This window comes from Danio rerio, chromosome 13 (assembly GCF_049306965.1).
Source record: "Danio rerio strain Tuebingen ecotype United States chromosome 13, GRCz12tu, whole genome shotgun sequence".
Classification (NCBI taxonomy): domain Eukaryota; kingdom Metazoa; phylum Chordata; class Actinopteri; order Cypriniformes; family Danionidae; genus Danio; species Danio rerio.
In genome coordinates, this window is record NC_133188.1 from 20,673,234 (window position 1) to 20,693,388 (window position 20,155).

General features: G+C 35.4%; 1 protein-coding gene across 4 annotated transcripts in view; it reads left to right on the forward strand.

Moving 5' to 3' along the window:
* The window catches only part of pdzd7a (PDZ domain containing 7a), a 95,595-nt gene that overhangs the window by 18,670 nt on the left and 56,770 nt on the right, over positions 1-20,155 (forward strand). For 3 of the 4 annotated variants that reach the window (XM_009307223.5, XM_073919183.1, XM_073919182.1), the window contains exons 6-8: positions 44-191; positions 12,000-12,060; positions 14,155-14,616. In XM_009307223.5, coding sequence (XP_009305498.2) covers positions 44-191; positions 12,000-12,060; positions 14,155-14,616 — 671 coding nt within the window. 4 annotated transcript variants of the gene reach the window in all.

Genomic DNA, 20,155 nt, shown 5'->3' on the forward strand with positions numbered 1-20,155 from the left:
TTAATTTTATTCATGCAATGCTTTTTTTTTATTTTGTGGTGAGGCTGGACCCTGGCGGCCTGGCAGAACAAAATGGAATAAAGATGGGGGATCAGATTTTGGCAGCTAATGGAGTGAGTTTTGAGGACATCACACACAGCAATGCAGTGGAGGTGCTAAAGAGTCACACACATGTGATGCTGACCATCAAGGTGAGAAGAACCTAAATGTTATATTATTATTATAGGTATATGGTAACATTTTAGTTGAAGTACCCTTTCTCACTATTAACTAGTGGCTTATTACTAGGGCTAGAATAAATCTGCGGACATTTTTTGCTATTTCTGCAGAAAATTTTGTTAAAAAATTATGCGGAATGATTTTGGGAAAATAATATATGACATAAAAGATAATGGCTTTTTAACTTGTATTTAATGTTTACAATGCAGATCCAATTTATTTGGTAAACAAAGCAAGTCTATCATATAATATATCTACTAAAAGACAGAAAATATTACATTTACATTTACATTTAGTCATTTAGCAGATGCTTTTATCCAAAGCGACTTACAAATGAGGACAAGGAAGCAATTTACACAACTATAAGAGCAACAATGAATAAGTGCTGTTGGCAAGTTTCAGGTATGTAAAGTGTAAGAAGCAAAACATTAGTAATTTTTTGTTTTTTTTTGTAGTACAGTTAGCGGTGGAGCTAGAGAGGCAATTGCAGATTAGGAAGGAAAGTGGAGACTAAATAGTTGAGTTTTTAGTCGTTTCTTGAAGACAGCAAGTGACTCTGCCGTTCTGATGCAGTTAGGGACTTCATTCCACCAACTGGGCAGATTGAATGCGAGAATTAGGGAAAGGGATTTTTTCCCTCTTTGGGATGGAACCACGAGGCGACATTCATTCACAGAACGCATGATTCTGGAGGGCACATAAATCTGCAGAAGTGAGAGCAGATAAGAAAGAGCAAAGCCAGTAGTCGCTTTGTAAGCAAACATCAGAGCTTTGAATTAAACTGTATTGTGAATAAATCATATGAACCTTTTCCTATTAGTAAATAATTAGATTAAAATTAATTTAAAAACTCAATAAATATAAATTTACTCACATTTACACATGTAAATCAACAGAATCAATGATGGGCTAAAAATCTGCGGAAATCTGCGGAATTCTCCGTGCGTAGATTCCGTGTATAGGCCTACTTATTACCTGCCTATAATTAAGATGTTATCTGTTTATGTATATAGTATTAATAAAGCACATATGATCTTATTCTACATCCCAAATCTTAATACCCAACTACTACCTTAATAACAATTAATCAGCAATAAACTAAAAGATTATTGAGGCAAAAATTGTAGTTAGTAGTTTATTAATAGTTTGTTTGTTTACATATTGTCCCCAATGGGAAAATTTTTCTTAGATTCTAGCCCCACATTTGCATACACGGAACAGAAACAGACATCAAAAAGCACAAATCAACACAAACATTCAATCATTAACAAATATTACATATTTAAAATATCACATGCTGTGCGAGGGGTCAGCTAATATTTTATTTAGTCCACACTTTGATCATAAAGCTTGTTTGACATGCTGTCCAGGGAGAGAGCCTTGCGCTCATAAGATCCTAGAGCCCGGGGATTCCTCCTGTTTGCAAGGCGAGAGAGGAGTTTGAGCCCAAGTAGATCTCGAGAACTCCTCTGCTGTAGTACCTAATGAACAGATAGTGATTGCTCTTAAGAGATAACTACTTACTAGGAGCATTTCTATGGTGCAGATTTGGATTAGTCAATTTACTTAAGTTACATGTTTTTATGCGGTGGGAGGAAACCGGGAAATCCAGGGGAAACCCTTGTGAGCACGGGGAAAATGTTTAAACTCCACACAGAAACATCGGCTGGCTTGGTATGGACAAATACCAGTGACGTTCTTGCTGTGAGACAACAGTGCTAACCACTAGGCCACCGTGTCATCCATCTAGGAAAGAAGGAGTAAATAAACTTCACATAGTGAAAATTGTATCTTAAAATAAAGTGTGACCATACATATCACTCAAACACTTAAAATATACTGTAGTTCACCCAAAGAAATGAACATAGGCTGCCCTTAGGCAATTCAAGCTGTGGTCCTTGGTGATTCATAAAATGCAAGTCAGCGGCTACCAAAACTGTGAAAGTAAAAAAAAAAAAAAATTCATATACAGACAAAAAAAAATTGATCATCAAAATGATACTCCTGCAGTTCTCGGGTGCTGCAGTTTACATGAAAGGTAAGATTGTGTTCCTGTGTGCAATGTCAATTGGGAAGACTGACTTTTCACAGATTCCCAACATGGATTAAAGGTGGTAATGTTGTATATAATGCTCAGTTTCTCACACAGACGAATTGATTGCTTTCATAAGACCCAAATATATCGTCGTCATCATTTTTTGTTACTCTGAAAGTGCTAATAACTGTTGACTCAGTGTGTTTTACTCCAAAAACATCTTTATTGGTCTTCTGAAAAAAAAAATCATCATGATTGCCAGATAATACGGTGCACACCGAAAGTATTCATAGCACTTCACTTTTTCCACATTTTGTTATGTTACAGCTCCATTATTCCAAAATGGATTAAATTCATTTATTTCTTCAACGTTCTACACACCATACCCCATAATGACAATGTCAAAAAAGTTTTTTTTGAAAATGTTGCAAATTTATAAAAACAAAAAAGCTGAAAAATCACATGTAAATCAGTATTCACAGCATTTGCTTAAAACTTTGTTGATGCACTTTTGACAGCAATTACAGGCTTAAGTAATTTTGAATATGATGCCACAAACTTGGCACACCTGTCTTTGGGAATTTTTGCAAATTCCTCTTTGCAGTACCTCTCAAGCTCTATCAGGTTGGACAGGAAACGATGATGTACAGCCATTTTAAGATCTCTCCAGAGATGTTCAATAGGATTTAGATCTGGGCTCTGGCTGGGCCACTCAAGGACATTCACCAAGTTGTTGTGAAGCTACTTTATTAATATTTTGACAGTGTGCTTTGGTCATTGTCCTGCTGGAAGATAACCCGTTACCCCAGTCTGAGGTCAAGAGCGCTCTAAAGTAAGTTTTCATTCAGGAAGTCTGTACATTGCTGCATTCATCTTTCCCTCTATCCTGACTAGTCTTCCAGTTCCTGCTGCTGAAAAACATTCCCAAAGCATGATGCTGCCCCCACCATGCTTCAACTGTAGGGATGGTATTAGCCTGGTGATGAGTGGTGCCTGGTTTTCTTCAAACCTAAGGCCTGTCATTCACTCCAAAGAGTTTAATTTTAGTCTCATTAGACCAGAGAATTTTGTTTATTATGGTCTAAGGATTGCTATGGATTGCTGCACAAATGGTTGTCCTACTGTGAGGTTCTCCTCTCTCCATAGAAGAAGGATGGAGCTCAGACAGAGTGACCATCTGGTTATTGATTCCCTCCCTGACAAAGGCCCTTCTCCCCCGATTACTCAGCTTAGATGGCCGGCCAGCTCTAGGAAGAGTCCTGGTTGTTCCAAACATCTTCCACTTACGGATAATGGAGGCCACTGTGATCATTAGAACTTTCAGAGCAGCAAAAATTTTCCTGTAACCTTCCCCAGCCTTGTGCCTCGAGACAATCCTGTCTCTGAGGTCTACAGACAATTCTTTTGTCTTCATGCTTGATCAACCCTGGGAACTTAAATAGGCAGGTGTATGCCTTTTCAAATCATCTCCAATCAACTCAATTTACCACAGGTGAACTCCAATTAAACTGCTGAAACATCCCAAGAATTATCAGTGGGAACAGAATGTACCTGAGCTCAATTTAGAGCTTCACGGCAAAGGCTGTGAATACTGATGTACATGTGATTTTTCAGGTTTTTTATTTTTAATAAATTTGCAACAATTTTAAAAAGTCTTTTTTCACATTGTCATTATGGGGTATTGAGTGTAGAATTTTGAGGAAATAAATTAATTTAATCCATTTTGGAATAAGGCTCTAACATCAAAAATTGTCAAATAAGTGAAGTGCTATGAATACTTTCCGGATGCACTTCAAGCAAATTAGCAGCAACTTAAACTTTTTGTGATAACTATGCTTTTGGGAGTCTTCTTGTTGCTATTACTAATCCCTTAAAATCAGCACACTTACCGGTTAATAACCCAGTTTTACAAGTAACTATTAAAAGAGTGTCTTTCTTTAATAACAGCAACAACAGAAACTTCACATCTGTTTCCATCCTAATTCATCAAGACGAGTTTAGGTTTAGTTTAGCAAGACAAATGATATCCAAAGTGCTGTGGCATATTAATTGCCACCACAGCATGTTAAACAAGTCAGCCTCTTATTGCGTCTGGGAGTGAGAAAGCATAGAAAAGCAGACAGCTGGCATTTAGCCGTCACATTCCTGGTTGCTCGCTTTACTCAGGCAGAGCTCAGGTTCCACCTGTGAAAAACAGCCAGCGGGTGTGCATTATTCACCAGGCCTTGGGGATCAAGTTATAATCAGCAGAAAGCCTTGTTTTATGGCCTTTTCTCATCACCCCCATGGCAAGGCTCTATCAAACCAGCAGCAGTGCTATAAGTATATAGAGCTGCTAAATGCCTGCTTTGTTAGCTATTGATGCCAGTTTGTGGTGATGCCAGTTTGAGCTCTGTTGGTGATAAGTGAAGTGGCAGTGTGAGAAGATGTCAGACAAGGAACAAAACAAAAGGAGAAAGGTTTGAGTGTGTCTTCACACTTTTAGGCCCAATCCCAATTCTACCCATCAGCCCTTTCCCTTACCTCTCCTTTTGCGTGTTCACGTGAAGGGGTAGGGGGGGTCCCAATTCTCTTTATCTAGCGTAGGGCTTAGGGGAAGGGCTAGATAGCCCTCGAAAGAGAGATTTTTCAGGACCACACTCAAAACCAAGGGGTAAGAAAATTTCCCAGAATACACCATAGCTGCACACAGAATTCAGGAGATGTACAAATTAATTATTTTTTTTTCATAATTATGAATTTTTACGACAAACAGACATATGTTTGAATACTAGTTGTGGGCCTTTATAGCGAGACTCTAATCGCGTGATAAAAAATATTGTTAATCTATTCTCAAAGTTGGGTTGGGAGCAGGGTCTAAAAAAGTGCCCTTTTGAATAACATCAGCAGAATGCCCTTCTGGATCTTTCACTTACTTCAAAGACACTACTGACTACGTTTACATGGACATTTGTTGTCTATTTATTTGCCTTAATAGACAATAATATGACTTTAACTGGAATTCGTCAGATTCACATTAACTCATAAACATTTCATTCATGCCCCTGTGACAAACTGGGGTATTAGACACAAATTAGGAGCAAGGACTGGTGAGAGTGTTAGGGAATTTTATAATGCATGGCAAATTGGAAAGTAAAAAAAACTTCCACATTTCGTTATGTGTGTGTGTGTGCGTAGTCTTTTACTAAAAATCTGGTCGGAAAATATGACGCAAAGTCCTACATGACGGTAATAGTTTATACTTTAGTTTATACTTATAATAGTTATACTTCAACAATGCCACTAATATAAATATACTCCACGTCTTAATTCCATATCTGTTTAGTTCAGTTATGACTTTATTTGGATTAAGGTGATCAAACACTGCAGTTTCGAGCTTAAGTAGACCTACATTTCAAAATCATGTCTGAATAAACAGTTAGTAAACAAAAGTACATCTTATTGAACATCATTTATTTTCATCACTAATTATCATAGTAGAACAGTTTCTCAAGCAGTTTGTGATGCATTTTGGAAACAGGAGATGAGCCCTTCACACTCTGTCTGAAGGGTCAAGGGGAATAGATAGGGGTAAAACATAGAGTTGGGATTGGGCCTTAGTTTTGGGTCTCTTGGTTTCTTTGGTTTTGACTAAAACCTGGTCCACCGGGACTGGAAATGTTATTTTAAAGTTACAAATGACAAAATACATGCTTTAAAAAGTAATTTAGTTATGTATTTTATTCAATTATGTTTAGTAATTTAATCTTATTATGATTTTTCTTAATTTTAAAGATGTTTTGAAATACTTAAGCTATGTAACACAAATAAATCTTTTATAATGCTTCAACATAATTTTCATCATAAAAGTTCCCAAAACAACTGGCATAGTTCTCCAAGTTAAGGCTGATTTATACTTCTGCGTCAAGTGCACGCATATGTTTTGGCGCAGCCTTTGCGCGGTCGCATACCCCTCGCCGTGGCCATTGCCGATGGTGACGCACACCCTTTTAAAAAACATAACTACACATCACGATGTGTATCGCAAGCTCTATAATTGGTCTGCATATTCAATTATCCATATGATCTAATTATATAAAATTGGTAGTAAACGGTTTGGTAAATATGATACACAATAACTTTACACATTTGTTGTGGGCTGCAAGCTTTTCAAGTGTCAAGAGTATTAAGCAATTTATTTAGTTTTACATTTTAGATAGGATTTTCTTTATTATAGTAGCCTAGGCCTATTCAAGTTTCTTAATCAGCGCAAGGAATGTAAAATAATTTAGCATCAAAATAGCATTTTGATATTGGTAAAGGTGTCAGCAACTTTGGCAAAGCATCAAATCACCGGCATATGAGCTGTCAAAACATTTGTATGACTGCATAAATTATTATTCCTTTATTAAAAACAAACAAACAAAACACAGTCGATTATTGTGTATATCTATTATCAAACAGAAATTATACTAAAGCTGGACCAGTACCTAAAAATAGTACGCATTTGTATCTAAAAAATCCATATTAATAAATGCTCTCTTTGGTCCCCTTTTTCCACCTCATTTTTGTACTTTTATTTCGGAGTGCAGATTGCATAATTTCTATTTATATATTTTTAAATCTTGTATGTATTCATTCATTCATTCATTCATTCATTTTCTTTTCGGCTTAGTCATTTTATTAATCCGGGGTCGCCACAGCGAAATGAACCGCCAAACTTATCCAGCACGTTTTACGCAGCCCATGCCCTTCCAGGTGAAACCCATCTCTGGGAAACATCCGCACACACATTCACACTCATACACTACGGACAATTTAGCCTGCCCAATACACCTGTACTGCATGTCTTTGAACTTGTGGGGGAAAACAGAGCACCTCGACGAAACCCACGTAAACGCAGGGAAAACATGCAAACTCCACACAGAAACGCCAACTGACCCAGCCGAGGCTCGAACCAGCAACCATGCTGTGAGGCGGCAGCACTACCTACTGCGTCACTACGTCACCATCTTGTATGTATATAAACAAATAATATTAATAAATTTATATTAAATAATAAAATAATAAATTATAAATGTGTATGCATATATAGAATTTTTGAATATTATTTTACTATTTTACCAAGTTAATATAATCTATAGGTTACTACTGAAAGAAAATATCAGCATTCTGTACATACTTTCAGTATAGCCCTTGCTTGAAATTTGCCAATTCAATCCTGTTCATATGAAAGAGTTATTGCATAGCAACACAAACAGAGCGTAGAAGTTTAAATGCATGGCAAAGCTCAAGGCATGCGCTGTGGGTCATGCTGAGCACTCGACACAGAAGTATACCAAGCTTTTTTCTTTTTTTTTTTTTTTACAAAGATTTGTTTAAAGGGCTCCTATTATACCCCTTTTACAAAATGTAAGATAAGCCTTTGGTGTTTGTGGGTGTGTCTGTAAATTTCCAGCTTAAAATACCCATCAGATTAGTTATTAGACAATGCTGAATATGCCCATTTTGGGCTCAGAGGAAAGTGTATCTGTTTTTGTAGCCTGTGCCTTTAAATGCAAATAAGCTGGTTCTTCCCGCCCGTCTGTTCCCACATACGTTTGTTTCTACTGCACCATTTCAGATAAACAGCTCAAGTGATGGAGAAAGACACAGATGAAGCAAATTCAGGATTCAGTTTATGGAGCATGAATTCAGTTTATGAGTCAAATATACCAAGTAAGGTTATTTGATATGTTTGCGGTGGAGTTTATTCAAGTTTTTCTGCAATGAAGAATCACACACAAATGCCATTACAAAGTTTGCAGTCCAAATGCAGTTCATCAGAGCAGTCAAACAGGCAGGGGTTGAAAGCCAGCATACAGAGCAATATAGAAAATCTAAAATGTAATCGATATAACATGCAAAAAGTTGAGACAGGTGGCAAGAATAAAAAAAAGACAAACAAAGCAAAGGATCAAAAACACAGAATGATAAAACACAAGGCTGACCGCTTAGTAATGCAGCAACAGCTAACAAGCCTCAGCAACGGAGGTGAATGTAAATGGTAAAAATAGTGTGTAATCAGTGTAAATGATCTCCAGCTGTGTGTGCGTGTGCGTGTCTGTCCAGATTATTGTCAGCTGTACCAGGAGTTGATTGGTGCAATGTCTCATGGGAATTGTAGTTGAGGTGAGGGTACAGGGAGTGATCTCCAGTGAGGGCAATCACAACAGATATCCATTATGCTACTGTACAAAAAAAAAAAAACTTGATTTAATGTTCTCAAACCGGGAGTCCTGTTGTGTGTTTGAAATGTCCTCATATAGTTGTACTGACATTGTGCAGCTGTGCAAATTCAAGCGGTTATGAATTACATTGTAATTTTTATATTTCAATTATGCACTGTTTTAAAAACTCGTAAAACTCAATCTTGAGATGCAGATGATCCCAGAGATTTAGAAATATATTTTAATCCCAATTTCTTTGCAAATCCTGTTTTGTGGACATGTGTATAGGCATTACGATGGAGACATGTACACTGGGATTTGGATCCTATGTTAACGTCAGGGAATTAAAAAAAAGAAACTGTGTGTTTGTGTTTGTATCATTCCAGTATGACTGTGGACACTCTATGCCTACACACAGTTTTGTCCAAACATCTTCAAAAAGTTGATTTTGCACATAGGTGCCCTTTAATGAATGAACTTAAATGTAAGTTATTACTCCGGTAAACGTCTCTATGGAGAAGCAATAGGCACAAAAGAATCGCTGACTCCAAATTTGCATTCGTTACAGTCATGTCATTACAGGTAAATGAAATTTAAAGGGCACCTATGATGAAAATCAACTTTTGTAAGTTGCTTGGAAAGAACTGTTTGTATGTATGGTGTGTCCACAGTCATACTGGAGTGTTATAAACCCAAGAAATCTCTTTTTTAAAGTTTCCTGACATTAAAATGGTGTTTGTGTGTGACTCATCATTTCAGAAAGGCTTGAATAAACTCCACCACACATGCTTGAAATAAACTTGTTATTTCTGACCAATGAGCTGTATTTTAGCTTCATCCAAATATGTCTCTGTCACTGTGCTGTTTAGCTGACGTAACCATAGACTGTTTAAGATATGGACAGAGTATCTGTGACGTCACTCATAGGTTTCTGAAGAACCTAAAAGAAGTTACCAGCTATCGCCGTATTGTTCGCGCGTCATTGCACCGCCCTGGGAACACCAAACAAGGCCAAAGATGCGGATCATGAGCGGAGCTACAGACGCCTGCTAGCACTTTGCTTAAAACTTCATTTCTTCAACTCGTTGTGTTCTGACCACATGTGCTTGGTTGCATACTATATCAATAAAGTGTTTAGACTTTTAAAAACACTGTTGTAATACATTGAGCCACTAAACATTAGGTTCGTCCCAAATCACATACTTATGCAGTATTCTATGCCATTTTGTAGTATAAATAGTGTAAGTTGTGCGTTCACACAAAAAACGTAAAAAATATTAAGTGCACTTTAATTACCTGGATGATGAACTTATTCTTTGCTCACATAGCGGAAGGGGCGGAGCTATCGGGCGCACGTGTTGGATAAGTTTATTTATTTTGGATTGTGAAAGCAAAATTCTCCTATGAGAGGGATTGTAGCACGTCTTTATAATTAATTTGGTTATACTCATGGCAGGTATTCTTGGGTAGTTCACTAATTTGGCAACCGTCAAACATCATCTGGGAAGTGGTTTGAATTTTCGCTTAGTAAAAAAACATTAGTGTTCCATTTGGGACGACACTACATACATATACTATGCTGTTGAGTGTGTAAGTGCACAAGTAGTGCATGAGTGCTTATTGTATAGTGTGCCATGTGGGAAGCAGCTACAGTTCTTATAACGTTTTTTTTTTTTTTTACTGTAGGGAAACGCAAATTACTTCCAAATTCTTTAAATATAGTCTGTGTTAGTAAAAAGGTTATTTATGAAATCCAGGCATAACACTTTATGACAGCATTTCAAATGAATGTTCTAGAGCAGGGGTGGGCAAACTCAGTCCTGGAGAGCTGGTGTCCTGCACAGTTTAGCTCCAGCTCTAATCACACACACCTGCTTATAGATTTCTAGTGATCTTGAAGACACTGATTAGTTTGTTCAGGTGTGTTTGACTAGTGTTGGAACAAAACTCTGCAGGTACACCGGCCCTCGAGGACCAAGTTTGCCTATCCCTGTTCTAGAGCCTACAGCTAATCAATCTTTCAGTTTCTGGAGTGCTTTACAGGTCTAAAGAAAAATATAAATGATAAATGATCTTAAATAAAACAAATACATTTATAGAGATGGTATATAAGTATATAATTTTACTTGCCTGGGAAACAGAGGCCGCGTGAATGGTTGGAGAAAATCTAATATAAAGGAAACAGATGAGTTATAAAAAAAAATCACCCCCTCACAGTTGTCATGAAGGGTAATATTAACTATATGAACCAAAATCATTCTTTGTGTCAGGCTGTAAAAACCTTTTTGTCTGCTGTAAAGTTGGCCATTTTAAAAGTGGGGTCAATAGAAATTTGCTGTATTATGGATCCAGGACTAGTGGAATTTCAATGAATTGCAGTTTCAGTTACTTCCATATTTGCTTCATGAGGGAGAGCAGGAGGTTGCTACTTGGACATAAATGAAGCAGACACGCACGTGGAAACGGTGGGTGGGGAGAACCAGCTCATTTGCATTTAAACCCACAGGCTACAAAAACAGCTACACTGGGCAGATTCTGGAGTCTATAATAAATGATCTGATGGATATTTTGAGCTGAAACTTTACAGACACATTCTGACCAAAAGGATTATCTTACAACTTGTAAAAGAGGTAAAATAGGTGCCCTTTAAAACAGTTCACTATCAATGCTTTTGCGAAACACACCCCAGATCAGTCCAGATTATGAATCATTTCACACTGGTTTTGTTCATCAAACGAAACAAATATTTTATGATCATCTGTTCGCCATGAATCTGATCATGGTTTCACATTACTGTGCCAACATTTTGATTGAATGAAAACTTTAATTTATCTGTTAAGCAATGAAAGCTAACATTTGACTGTATAAACATATTATATGATTTTTTTGGATCTGTTAGCTAAATTCAAAGTGTATTCTCAGAGATTTTGGTGTCATTTTTAAATTCATGAGTTTGCCTGTACACTCAGTCATGGTAGACGATGATCAACAAACTTGGCTTGCTGTCTTCAAAAGGAGGTTCGACCCTCTTGTCCAGTGATCATAGTTCAAAGCAAGCACATCACATGAATAGCCTGTTTTTTCCACCAGTATATCACTACTACTACTACTACTACTACTACTACTACTACTACTACTACTACTATTACTACTACTACTACTACTACTACTACTACTACTACTACTACTACTACTACTACTATTACTACTACTACTACTACTACTACTACTACTACTACTACTACTACTAATAATAATAATAATAATAATAATTATTATTATTATTATTATTATCATCATCATCATCATACAAGCCCCAGTCTGTTTGAATCCAGATCCTGTATGTTGTTCAACTAACTGTGACCACAAGAGAGCCCATATTAAGGTCAGTGTACTCCTGGAGTGACAAAAACAAGGTCATGTCTTTCCAAAAACTTTTTTTTGACACTTTTTTCAAACTTACATCCACGACAGAACATTTAAACTGGTGTGTAATGTAATTAAAGCTGCTCTGCTTTTCTCACAGAGATTATTTGTTGTGTAACTTGTTGTTGTAGGAAGCCGGACGATACCCTGCTTACAAGGAGATGGTGGCGGAGTATAGCTGGCTTAATAAATGTATGTAAACATTACCTACTTAACATACTATTTAATGTCTAATCTCTTTAATTACTCTGTTGCAAATGTAAAAACATTGGTTGTGTGCTGTTTGTGTGACCCCTACATTTGCACTTATGTAAGAAACCCAGTTATTAAATCAAAAGTATGCATTGGGATGGTTCATCTCCAGATTAAACCAAAAACGGGCCACATGTCACATGTCACATGCCAGATTTTTTTTTTTGCTCTCTGATTTTCTGTTTTCCATTTAATATGGATGGCAGTGTCTGAAAATAGCAACGGATTAGGCCGTAATGTTCAGATTCAGATAAATCATCCGGGATTGCGCGTGTTTGTAACATCAGGGTGATTCTGGGGTATTTAGGTTGTGGGACAGAAGCTTGTGTAGTCGTGCTTCACATTTAACACTACTGACATTGATATAATGTTTGCCCAGAAGAAAAATGATATGGAGAATAATTACAGGCATTTAGGTCTGTATGATTTTTTTTTCTTTTTTAAACATGATTTATCTATTTGAATTCATTTTATTGAAGTACTAATCTCATAAATATTAAATGTTTTATTTTATTTTCACAAAGGTTACCATTATTAATCAAACACGGTAACTTGCAATTGCTACCTTCAGGAGGAGTTTTTGCAAATAAAATAAAATAAAATAAAATAAAATAAAATAAAATAAAATAAAATAAAATAAAATAAAATAAAATAAAATAAAATAAAAATAAGGCGACGCAGTGGCGAAGTAGGTAGTGCTGTCACCTCACAGCAAGAAGGTCGCTGGGTCACTGGTTCGAACCTCGGCTCGGCTCAGTTGGCGTTTCTGTGTGGAGTTTGCATGTTCTACCTGCGTTCACGTGGGTTTCCTCTGGGTGCTCCGGTTTTCCACACCGTCCAAAGACATGCGGTACAGGTGAATTGGGTAGGCTAAATTGTCCGTAGTGTATGAGTGTGTGTATGAATGAGTGTGTGGATGTTTCCCAGAGATGGGTTGTGGCTGGAAGGACATCCGCTGCGTGAAAACTTGCTGGATAAGTTGGTGGTTTATTCCGCTGTGGCGACCCCTGATTATTAAAGGGACTAAGCTGACAAGAAAATGAATGAATAAATTAATGAAAATATAATAAAATAAATTCATATTGATTTAATTTATTTAATTTTATTTTACAAAGATTACGATTATCAGTCAAATATGGTAACTTGCAATTGTTACTTTCAAGAGGAGTTTAATCTATTAAAACAAAATTTAATTTAATTTAATTTAATTTAATTTAATTCTACAGTAAAAAGAATAAAAATAAATTGATTTGTTTATTAAGTAATAAGTTTTTCTGTTTACTAATATTTTGACTAGATTAAAACCAGTTAGCTTTATATTACACTCTCAGAAAAAAGGTACACAGTGGTACAATAATGTTCTCATATACAAGGTACAAAAAGGTTGAGCAACTCCTTTATTACAACACCTATGAAAATAAATATGACTGAAAGTGATTTTATTAATAGTTTACATATTACACCAAGAATCATCATTTAAAAGAAACTTTTAACGAAACTTATAAACATTAATTATTAAGTTCTATAATACAATAATATAAAACAACTGGTAAAACATAACGCTTTAGGCATTGTAAACTAAATGTTTAAAGCATTTTAAATAAATGTTTAAAGCATTTTGACAGTGTTAAGGTACAAAGTGTCTTGTCACTGTGGTGGTACCTTCATGGATCATATTTGAACCTTTGATAAAGATACAAAATTGTTTCTGCAGGTTTTAAAAACCAAGGGTACCTTTTGGTTTCCCATGGTACAAATCATGTCCTTAAAGGTACAAACTGCAAGGGTTTGTATCTTCTCTGGCTCAACATTGCATCTTTTTTTCTGAGAGTGTACCTTTATACTTTTACTCAGTAAAGGGTAAGTTAATGAAGAGAAATAACTTTTAAACAACTTAATTTCTATGTAACTTATCAAAGTTACAAATTATTTTATTGCAATACATAAAAGTTCCATTCAAAATTGGACTGTGAATGACGGAGCTCCAGTGAAATGATCCATAAAAAACGTAAACTTTCTATTTTTCCCTTTCAGTGGCGAACGGAGGTCAGCCGTCGTCCTCTCAGGGCTCAGATTCATACTCCTCCACTTCTTCTCTGTCATCCGGGACGCCGGTCAGCTCTCTCAGCGGCCTCTCGCAGGTCATGTTTCCTCCTGCTTTCGGCTCAGAGATGGTGGACGTCTGCATCTCCACTGAGGATCGCTCGCGGCGGCCCAGCTCAGAGCGAATAGAAACTGCTATTCAGACTGACCCACAGGATCCCGATACCATATCCCGAACCAGCAGAGTCATGTCCACAGAAACTAGTCGAATGGTAGGAGAAACCGTCCTGTTGAAAGACACTGTAATCCGCAGAGGGACAGCCCATTCCCGGACAAGGACCTTTTCTGCTGGGGATAAAGAGACTCTGGACTCTCCTAAAACTGCTGTCCTGATGGCTCTCAGCAAGCCTCGGAAAGCCATCCGACGATCCCAGAGCCACATCACTGTGTCAGGTACAGTAAAACTGCTCTGTCAGAAAGATGTAGATCAAGGGTAGGGATGAATCAATGAATGAAGATCCTCAGATTGTTTGAAATCTTTATCTAAAATGATTTATGTTTTACCATTTCCACAAAATGATAAAGTTGCCATACAGTGCATTGATTCAATATTGTTAAAATAATGGAAGTATTATATTAATGTTTAATCAATATTCAGTATTGATAATATTTAATGTGTAAAGTATTGACCTATAGGTAACTTACAAAAATCTTCAGAAATGGGCTAATATTCACATTCTCAGCCACATGAATTACCCATAGAAGAAAAAACACTGTTTTGACCAAATTTAGAACAGATGAGAGTTTACTCTGATGTGCTGCAGCTTATATGGAGCCAGATCAGTCTCAAAAATAATACATTTACAATTCACATTTACAAAATTGAATTCCAAACACAATTCATAAATACACAGATTCATTTCATAAATTCAAAACACAATTTATAGATGTGCAAATCCAATTTATAGATTTAAAACACAATTCATAAATACACAGATTCAACTTGTAAATACAAAATACCATTTAAAAATGTGCAAATCCAATTCGTAAATTCAAAACACAATTCATAAATGCACAAATCCAATTTATAAAATAAAAACACAAATCAAAAATGTGAAAATCGATTTTTTAAATTCAAAACACAATTCATAAATGCCCAAATCCAATGCATAAATTCAAGACACAGTTCATAAATATGTAAATCTAATATAAAAATTAAAAACACAATTTATAAATGTGCAAATCCAATTCATGAGTTCAAAATAAAATTCATAATAATAATGCAAATCCCATTAATAAAATTAAAACTCAGTTTGTAAATTCAAAACAGTTCATAAACACAACTAATCCAATTAATAAATTCAAAACACAATTCATAAATACACAAATCCAATTAATAAATTCAAAACACAATTAATAAATATGCAAATCCCATTTATAAATTCAAAATATAATTCATAAATGCTTAAAACTAATTCATAAATTTAAACCAATTTATAAATTTAAAACACTACTTGTAATTTCAAAACAATTCATAAATGCGCAAATCCAATTTGTAAATTCAAAACACAATTCATAAATATGCAAATTTAATTCTTACGTTTAAAACACAGTTCATAAATACGCAAATCCAATTTATAAATTCAAAACACAATTCATAAATATGCAAATCCAATTCATAAACTTAAAACACAGTTCATAAATATGCAAATCTAATTTATAAATTTAAAACACTATTTGTAATTTTAAAACAATTTATAAATGTGCAAATCCAATTCATAATTTCAAAAACAATTAATAAATGTGCAAATCTAATTCATAAATCTTAAACACAATTCATAAATACGAAAATCTAATGCATGAATTCAAAATATTATTAATAAATACAAAAAACGAATTTATACATTTAAAATAATTCATAAATGTAAAACCCAATTCATAAATTCAAAACACAATTCATAAATACACAAATCTAATTCTTAAATCTAAAACACAATTCATTAATACGCAAATCCAATTCATAAGTTCATAATAAAATTCATTAATGCGCAAAACCAATTAATAAATTTAAAATAATTCATACATTTAAAACGTAATTTGTAATTTCAAAACAATTCATAAGTACGCAAATCCAATTAATAAATTTAAAACACAATTCATAAATGCGCAAATCCAATTAACAAATTCAAAACAATTAATAAATACACAAATCCAATTCATAAATTCAAAATATTATTTATAAATGTGCAAATCCAATTCATAAATTTAAAACATTTAATACATTGAAAACGCAATTCGTAAATTCAAAACACAATTCATAAATACACAAATCTAATTCATAAATTCAAAACACAATTCATAAATACGCAAATCTAATTCTTAAATTCAAAATACATTCCATAAATACGCAAAACTAATTCACAGATTCAAAACACAGTTTAGAAATACGCAAATCTAATTCACAGATTCAAAACCAAATTCATAAACATGCAAATCCACTTCATAAATTCAAAACAGAGTTCATAAATATACAAATCTAATTCATAAATTCAAAAACCAATTTATAGATGAGCAAATCCAATTCATAAGTTTATAACACAATTTGTAAATTTAAAACAGACTCATGGGTCAGTCATGGCAGGGAAAAATGTAATTTAATGCAGTTTTTCTTGTACAATCTGAGACCCACTTTATATTGGATATCACTCAGCCAGTGGAGATAGCTGATTTTTAAAGAAAACAGGCCTTAAACGAGCCAATTTTGTAATGGCATACAGTTCACCGGAAGCGCTTGACCAAGGTTACTGTCAAATTAAAAGTCCTTTAGCATACATCCGCATATATTCTATTGGCACCATTCATGAGCCTTTAATCAGCAATTCCAATTTACCATTGACCATTAACAATATCAAACATATCATGGGAGAGGAGTTTGAACTCAGGTAGGTTTTGAGAACTGCCCTGCTTGTTAACTTCACTTTTATTATTAAAATATTGCTACTATTACTCCAAAAACATGCGGTTCATATAGGTGAATTGATTAAGATCAATTGTCTGTAGTGTATAACTGTGAATGAGTGTGTATGGATGTTTTCCAGTTCTGGTTTGCAACTGAAAGGGCTTCTTGTCTTTGTGGCTGTACATCAAGATCCCGACAAGGTTTGTTTGAGGTCAGGTCGACCATGGCTTGTAATTATATGTATATATATTATTACTGTGTAATGTCTCAGCTGTGTTTTTAAAAATTGTCTTCTGTGAGTGACGTATCTCTGTTCACCAATAGCGTTCAGTTGCAGTAGGTTCAGTTGCAATAGGTACAGTTGCTTTTAGGTACCCTTTGACAGTGAAAATGACCATAAAAGTGCACCGAACCACACCGTACCACTCAGTGGAAGCGTGCCATTAGTGTATTGAAGTCACATCAGAAATTCCGTTTACAAGTTGCACACTCAAATTCAATGAAAATGTATTAAATTAATTTATGAAAGTGCTCAGTAAAAGTGACTAGAATGCACCTGACTTCATCGTTAGAGTTTGCCCGTGTGTAAATCTCCCATGAGGACTACAATACATCCTATGACGGCCATATTTTTTCATTCACAAACTGATAAACCCTGCATTCCATTGTGATTTAATGCAAATTAAATTTTTATGGCTGTGCTCTGTAATTCCATCTACATTGTCTGCATGGTGGAAATCATAGGGTCCTACAGAATGACAGGCCATCCTCTGTTTGTGTCACAGATGTAACTCATATACTTGTTGTAGTACTAGGGCTCAAGGTCACCATCAGATCAGCGATGAGGATCTTGGGTTATTTGATACACACACCATGCTGTGGAAGCTCCGCTCAGAATAGAAAATGTGTTGTCGAAGAAGCAGCAATTGACCTTTACAGTCACACTGCTTTGTCTGTTTGTCAAATATATAGCAGTGTGTCGCCATTGTGTCTCTGCATTTAAATGAACTCCCTGGAATGCATAATACATCAGTATTACTGCATGGGATCTCCCCGTGAAAGATTAACGATTCAGAGGACTGAATCTGATGCCTTGAGAAATGTATGCTCAGAATCCACACAGCAAAGTGTAGATCATCCTGTTTTATTTGCCATATGACAAATGAGAAAGATGACTGGAGGGTTTGTGGCCTTTAACAAATACATTCAATCAAAACTGCCTACAACAAACATAATAGGTCCTCCTAGAGTGAATCTCTCTGCAACAGAAATAAAAATGTAGGCCCTATATAAAGTTTTTTGGCTTTTTTATGTCAGTTATGGAGATTTTTGGAATGTGATGCTCAACAGTTTGTCAAAGGGATACTCTGAATATCTCAATTGCAATTCACCCCAGACAAAATGTACTCTACATGACTTTTTTCTTCAGATGAACAGAAAAACAATCCATTATTGAGAGATAATGCTGATGAAGCAAGTGAATGGGACTATCAACGTCAATGCTTTAAAAACAAGGTTAATATTGAAGTTTCAGTGTATTATAAATGGTTACTGAAAAAGATGGGGTGTAGTTTCCATTTTGCACTTAAAACTGTTTGGAGTAAAGATCGAAATTGTACATTTAGCGATGAACATTGGAAAATGATTTGCAAAAACTGTAAAGTAATGTCAAGAAATTTAAGAGTATGCTTAATCCAATTAAAAATTTTAAATCGTTGTTATTGGACTCCGAGTAGGATATTCAGGCTTGGGCTGAAGGACTCTGCTGAATGCTGGAGATGTAAAAGCAAAGAAGGAGACTGAATGCATGCCCCGTGGTCTTGTTCTAAAATACCGGAATTCTGGGTTAAAGTGCATTATTACATTCAGGATGTTTCTTGATGCTGCTTTTCGTTTTGTCCTAAAATATATGTACTGGGAGACCTGTTCCTGTTGGGATTTGGTGGGAATATGTCTTAGTGAATTCAAATAAGTATTATGAATGTAAGACAAATCATTATGAGGGGATGGCGTTCAGCAGGTCCACCATTATTTCAAGAATGGGTTACAGAATTGGGGATGGTGGCAGCATATGAAAAAAAATGTCATAGATTTCTAGATAAATTGGATGTTTATCAGAGAAGATGGGGAAATTATTTGACATTTTTGGTGGATGATTTATTTATTATTATTAGATTGTTATTTTATTTATTTATTTATGTATTATTATTATTATTATTATTATTATTATTATTATTATTGTAACACCATGCCAGCAGAGGGAGCCCTCGCCCGACTTCTGACTCAGCGACGCTCCCTCTGTGGCTACTTCCTGTTTGTGCTGTATTTCAGTGAATTTTCAGGCCATGCTTTCTTGCAAAGCATTGCCAGTTTACCTGCCATACCATCTTACTCATTATATCCCTGCCTCCTACCACACCAATGACATAAGCTTTGCTCTTCCTAATAAGTTTGACGGCACAGCTGAACAGTGTAAAGGGTTTTTACGTCAAGTTAAGATTTATATGGAACAACTGGATGAAAAATTTGATTCAGAAGAGAAGAAATGTGCTTTTATGATGACATTGTTGACTGGAAGAGCAATTGACTGGGCCGCAGCAGTGTGGGATTCTGATTTTCAAATTAAAACTTTGTTGAAGTATTTTATTAAACAGATTCGGGAAGTGTTTGAATATCCAGATGGAGTAAAAGGAGTGTCTACCCAAGTGATTAACCTCAAGCAAGGAAACAGATCGGCTGCTGATTATGCCATTGAGTTTAGAACCATTGCAGCTCAAAGTGGATGGAATGATGTGGCTCTGAAAGCGATGTTTGAACTTAGTCTAGATGTGGATCTTTAAACGGAGCTGGCATGCAAAGGTGAAGAGTTATCTTTTTCTGAATTTATCAAGCTGACTATCAAAATTGGTAACCTCATGAGACAAGCACCCCGACTAAGAATAATACAAACATTCATGAGTTAACCTGATCGAGGCATCCTACTGAAATGAGCAGCCCAGAAGAGCCAGTGCAGCATATTAATACATGCTTACC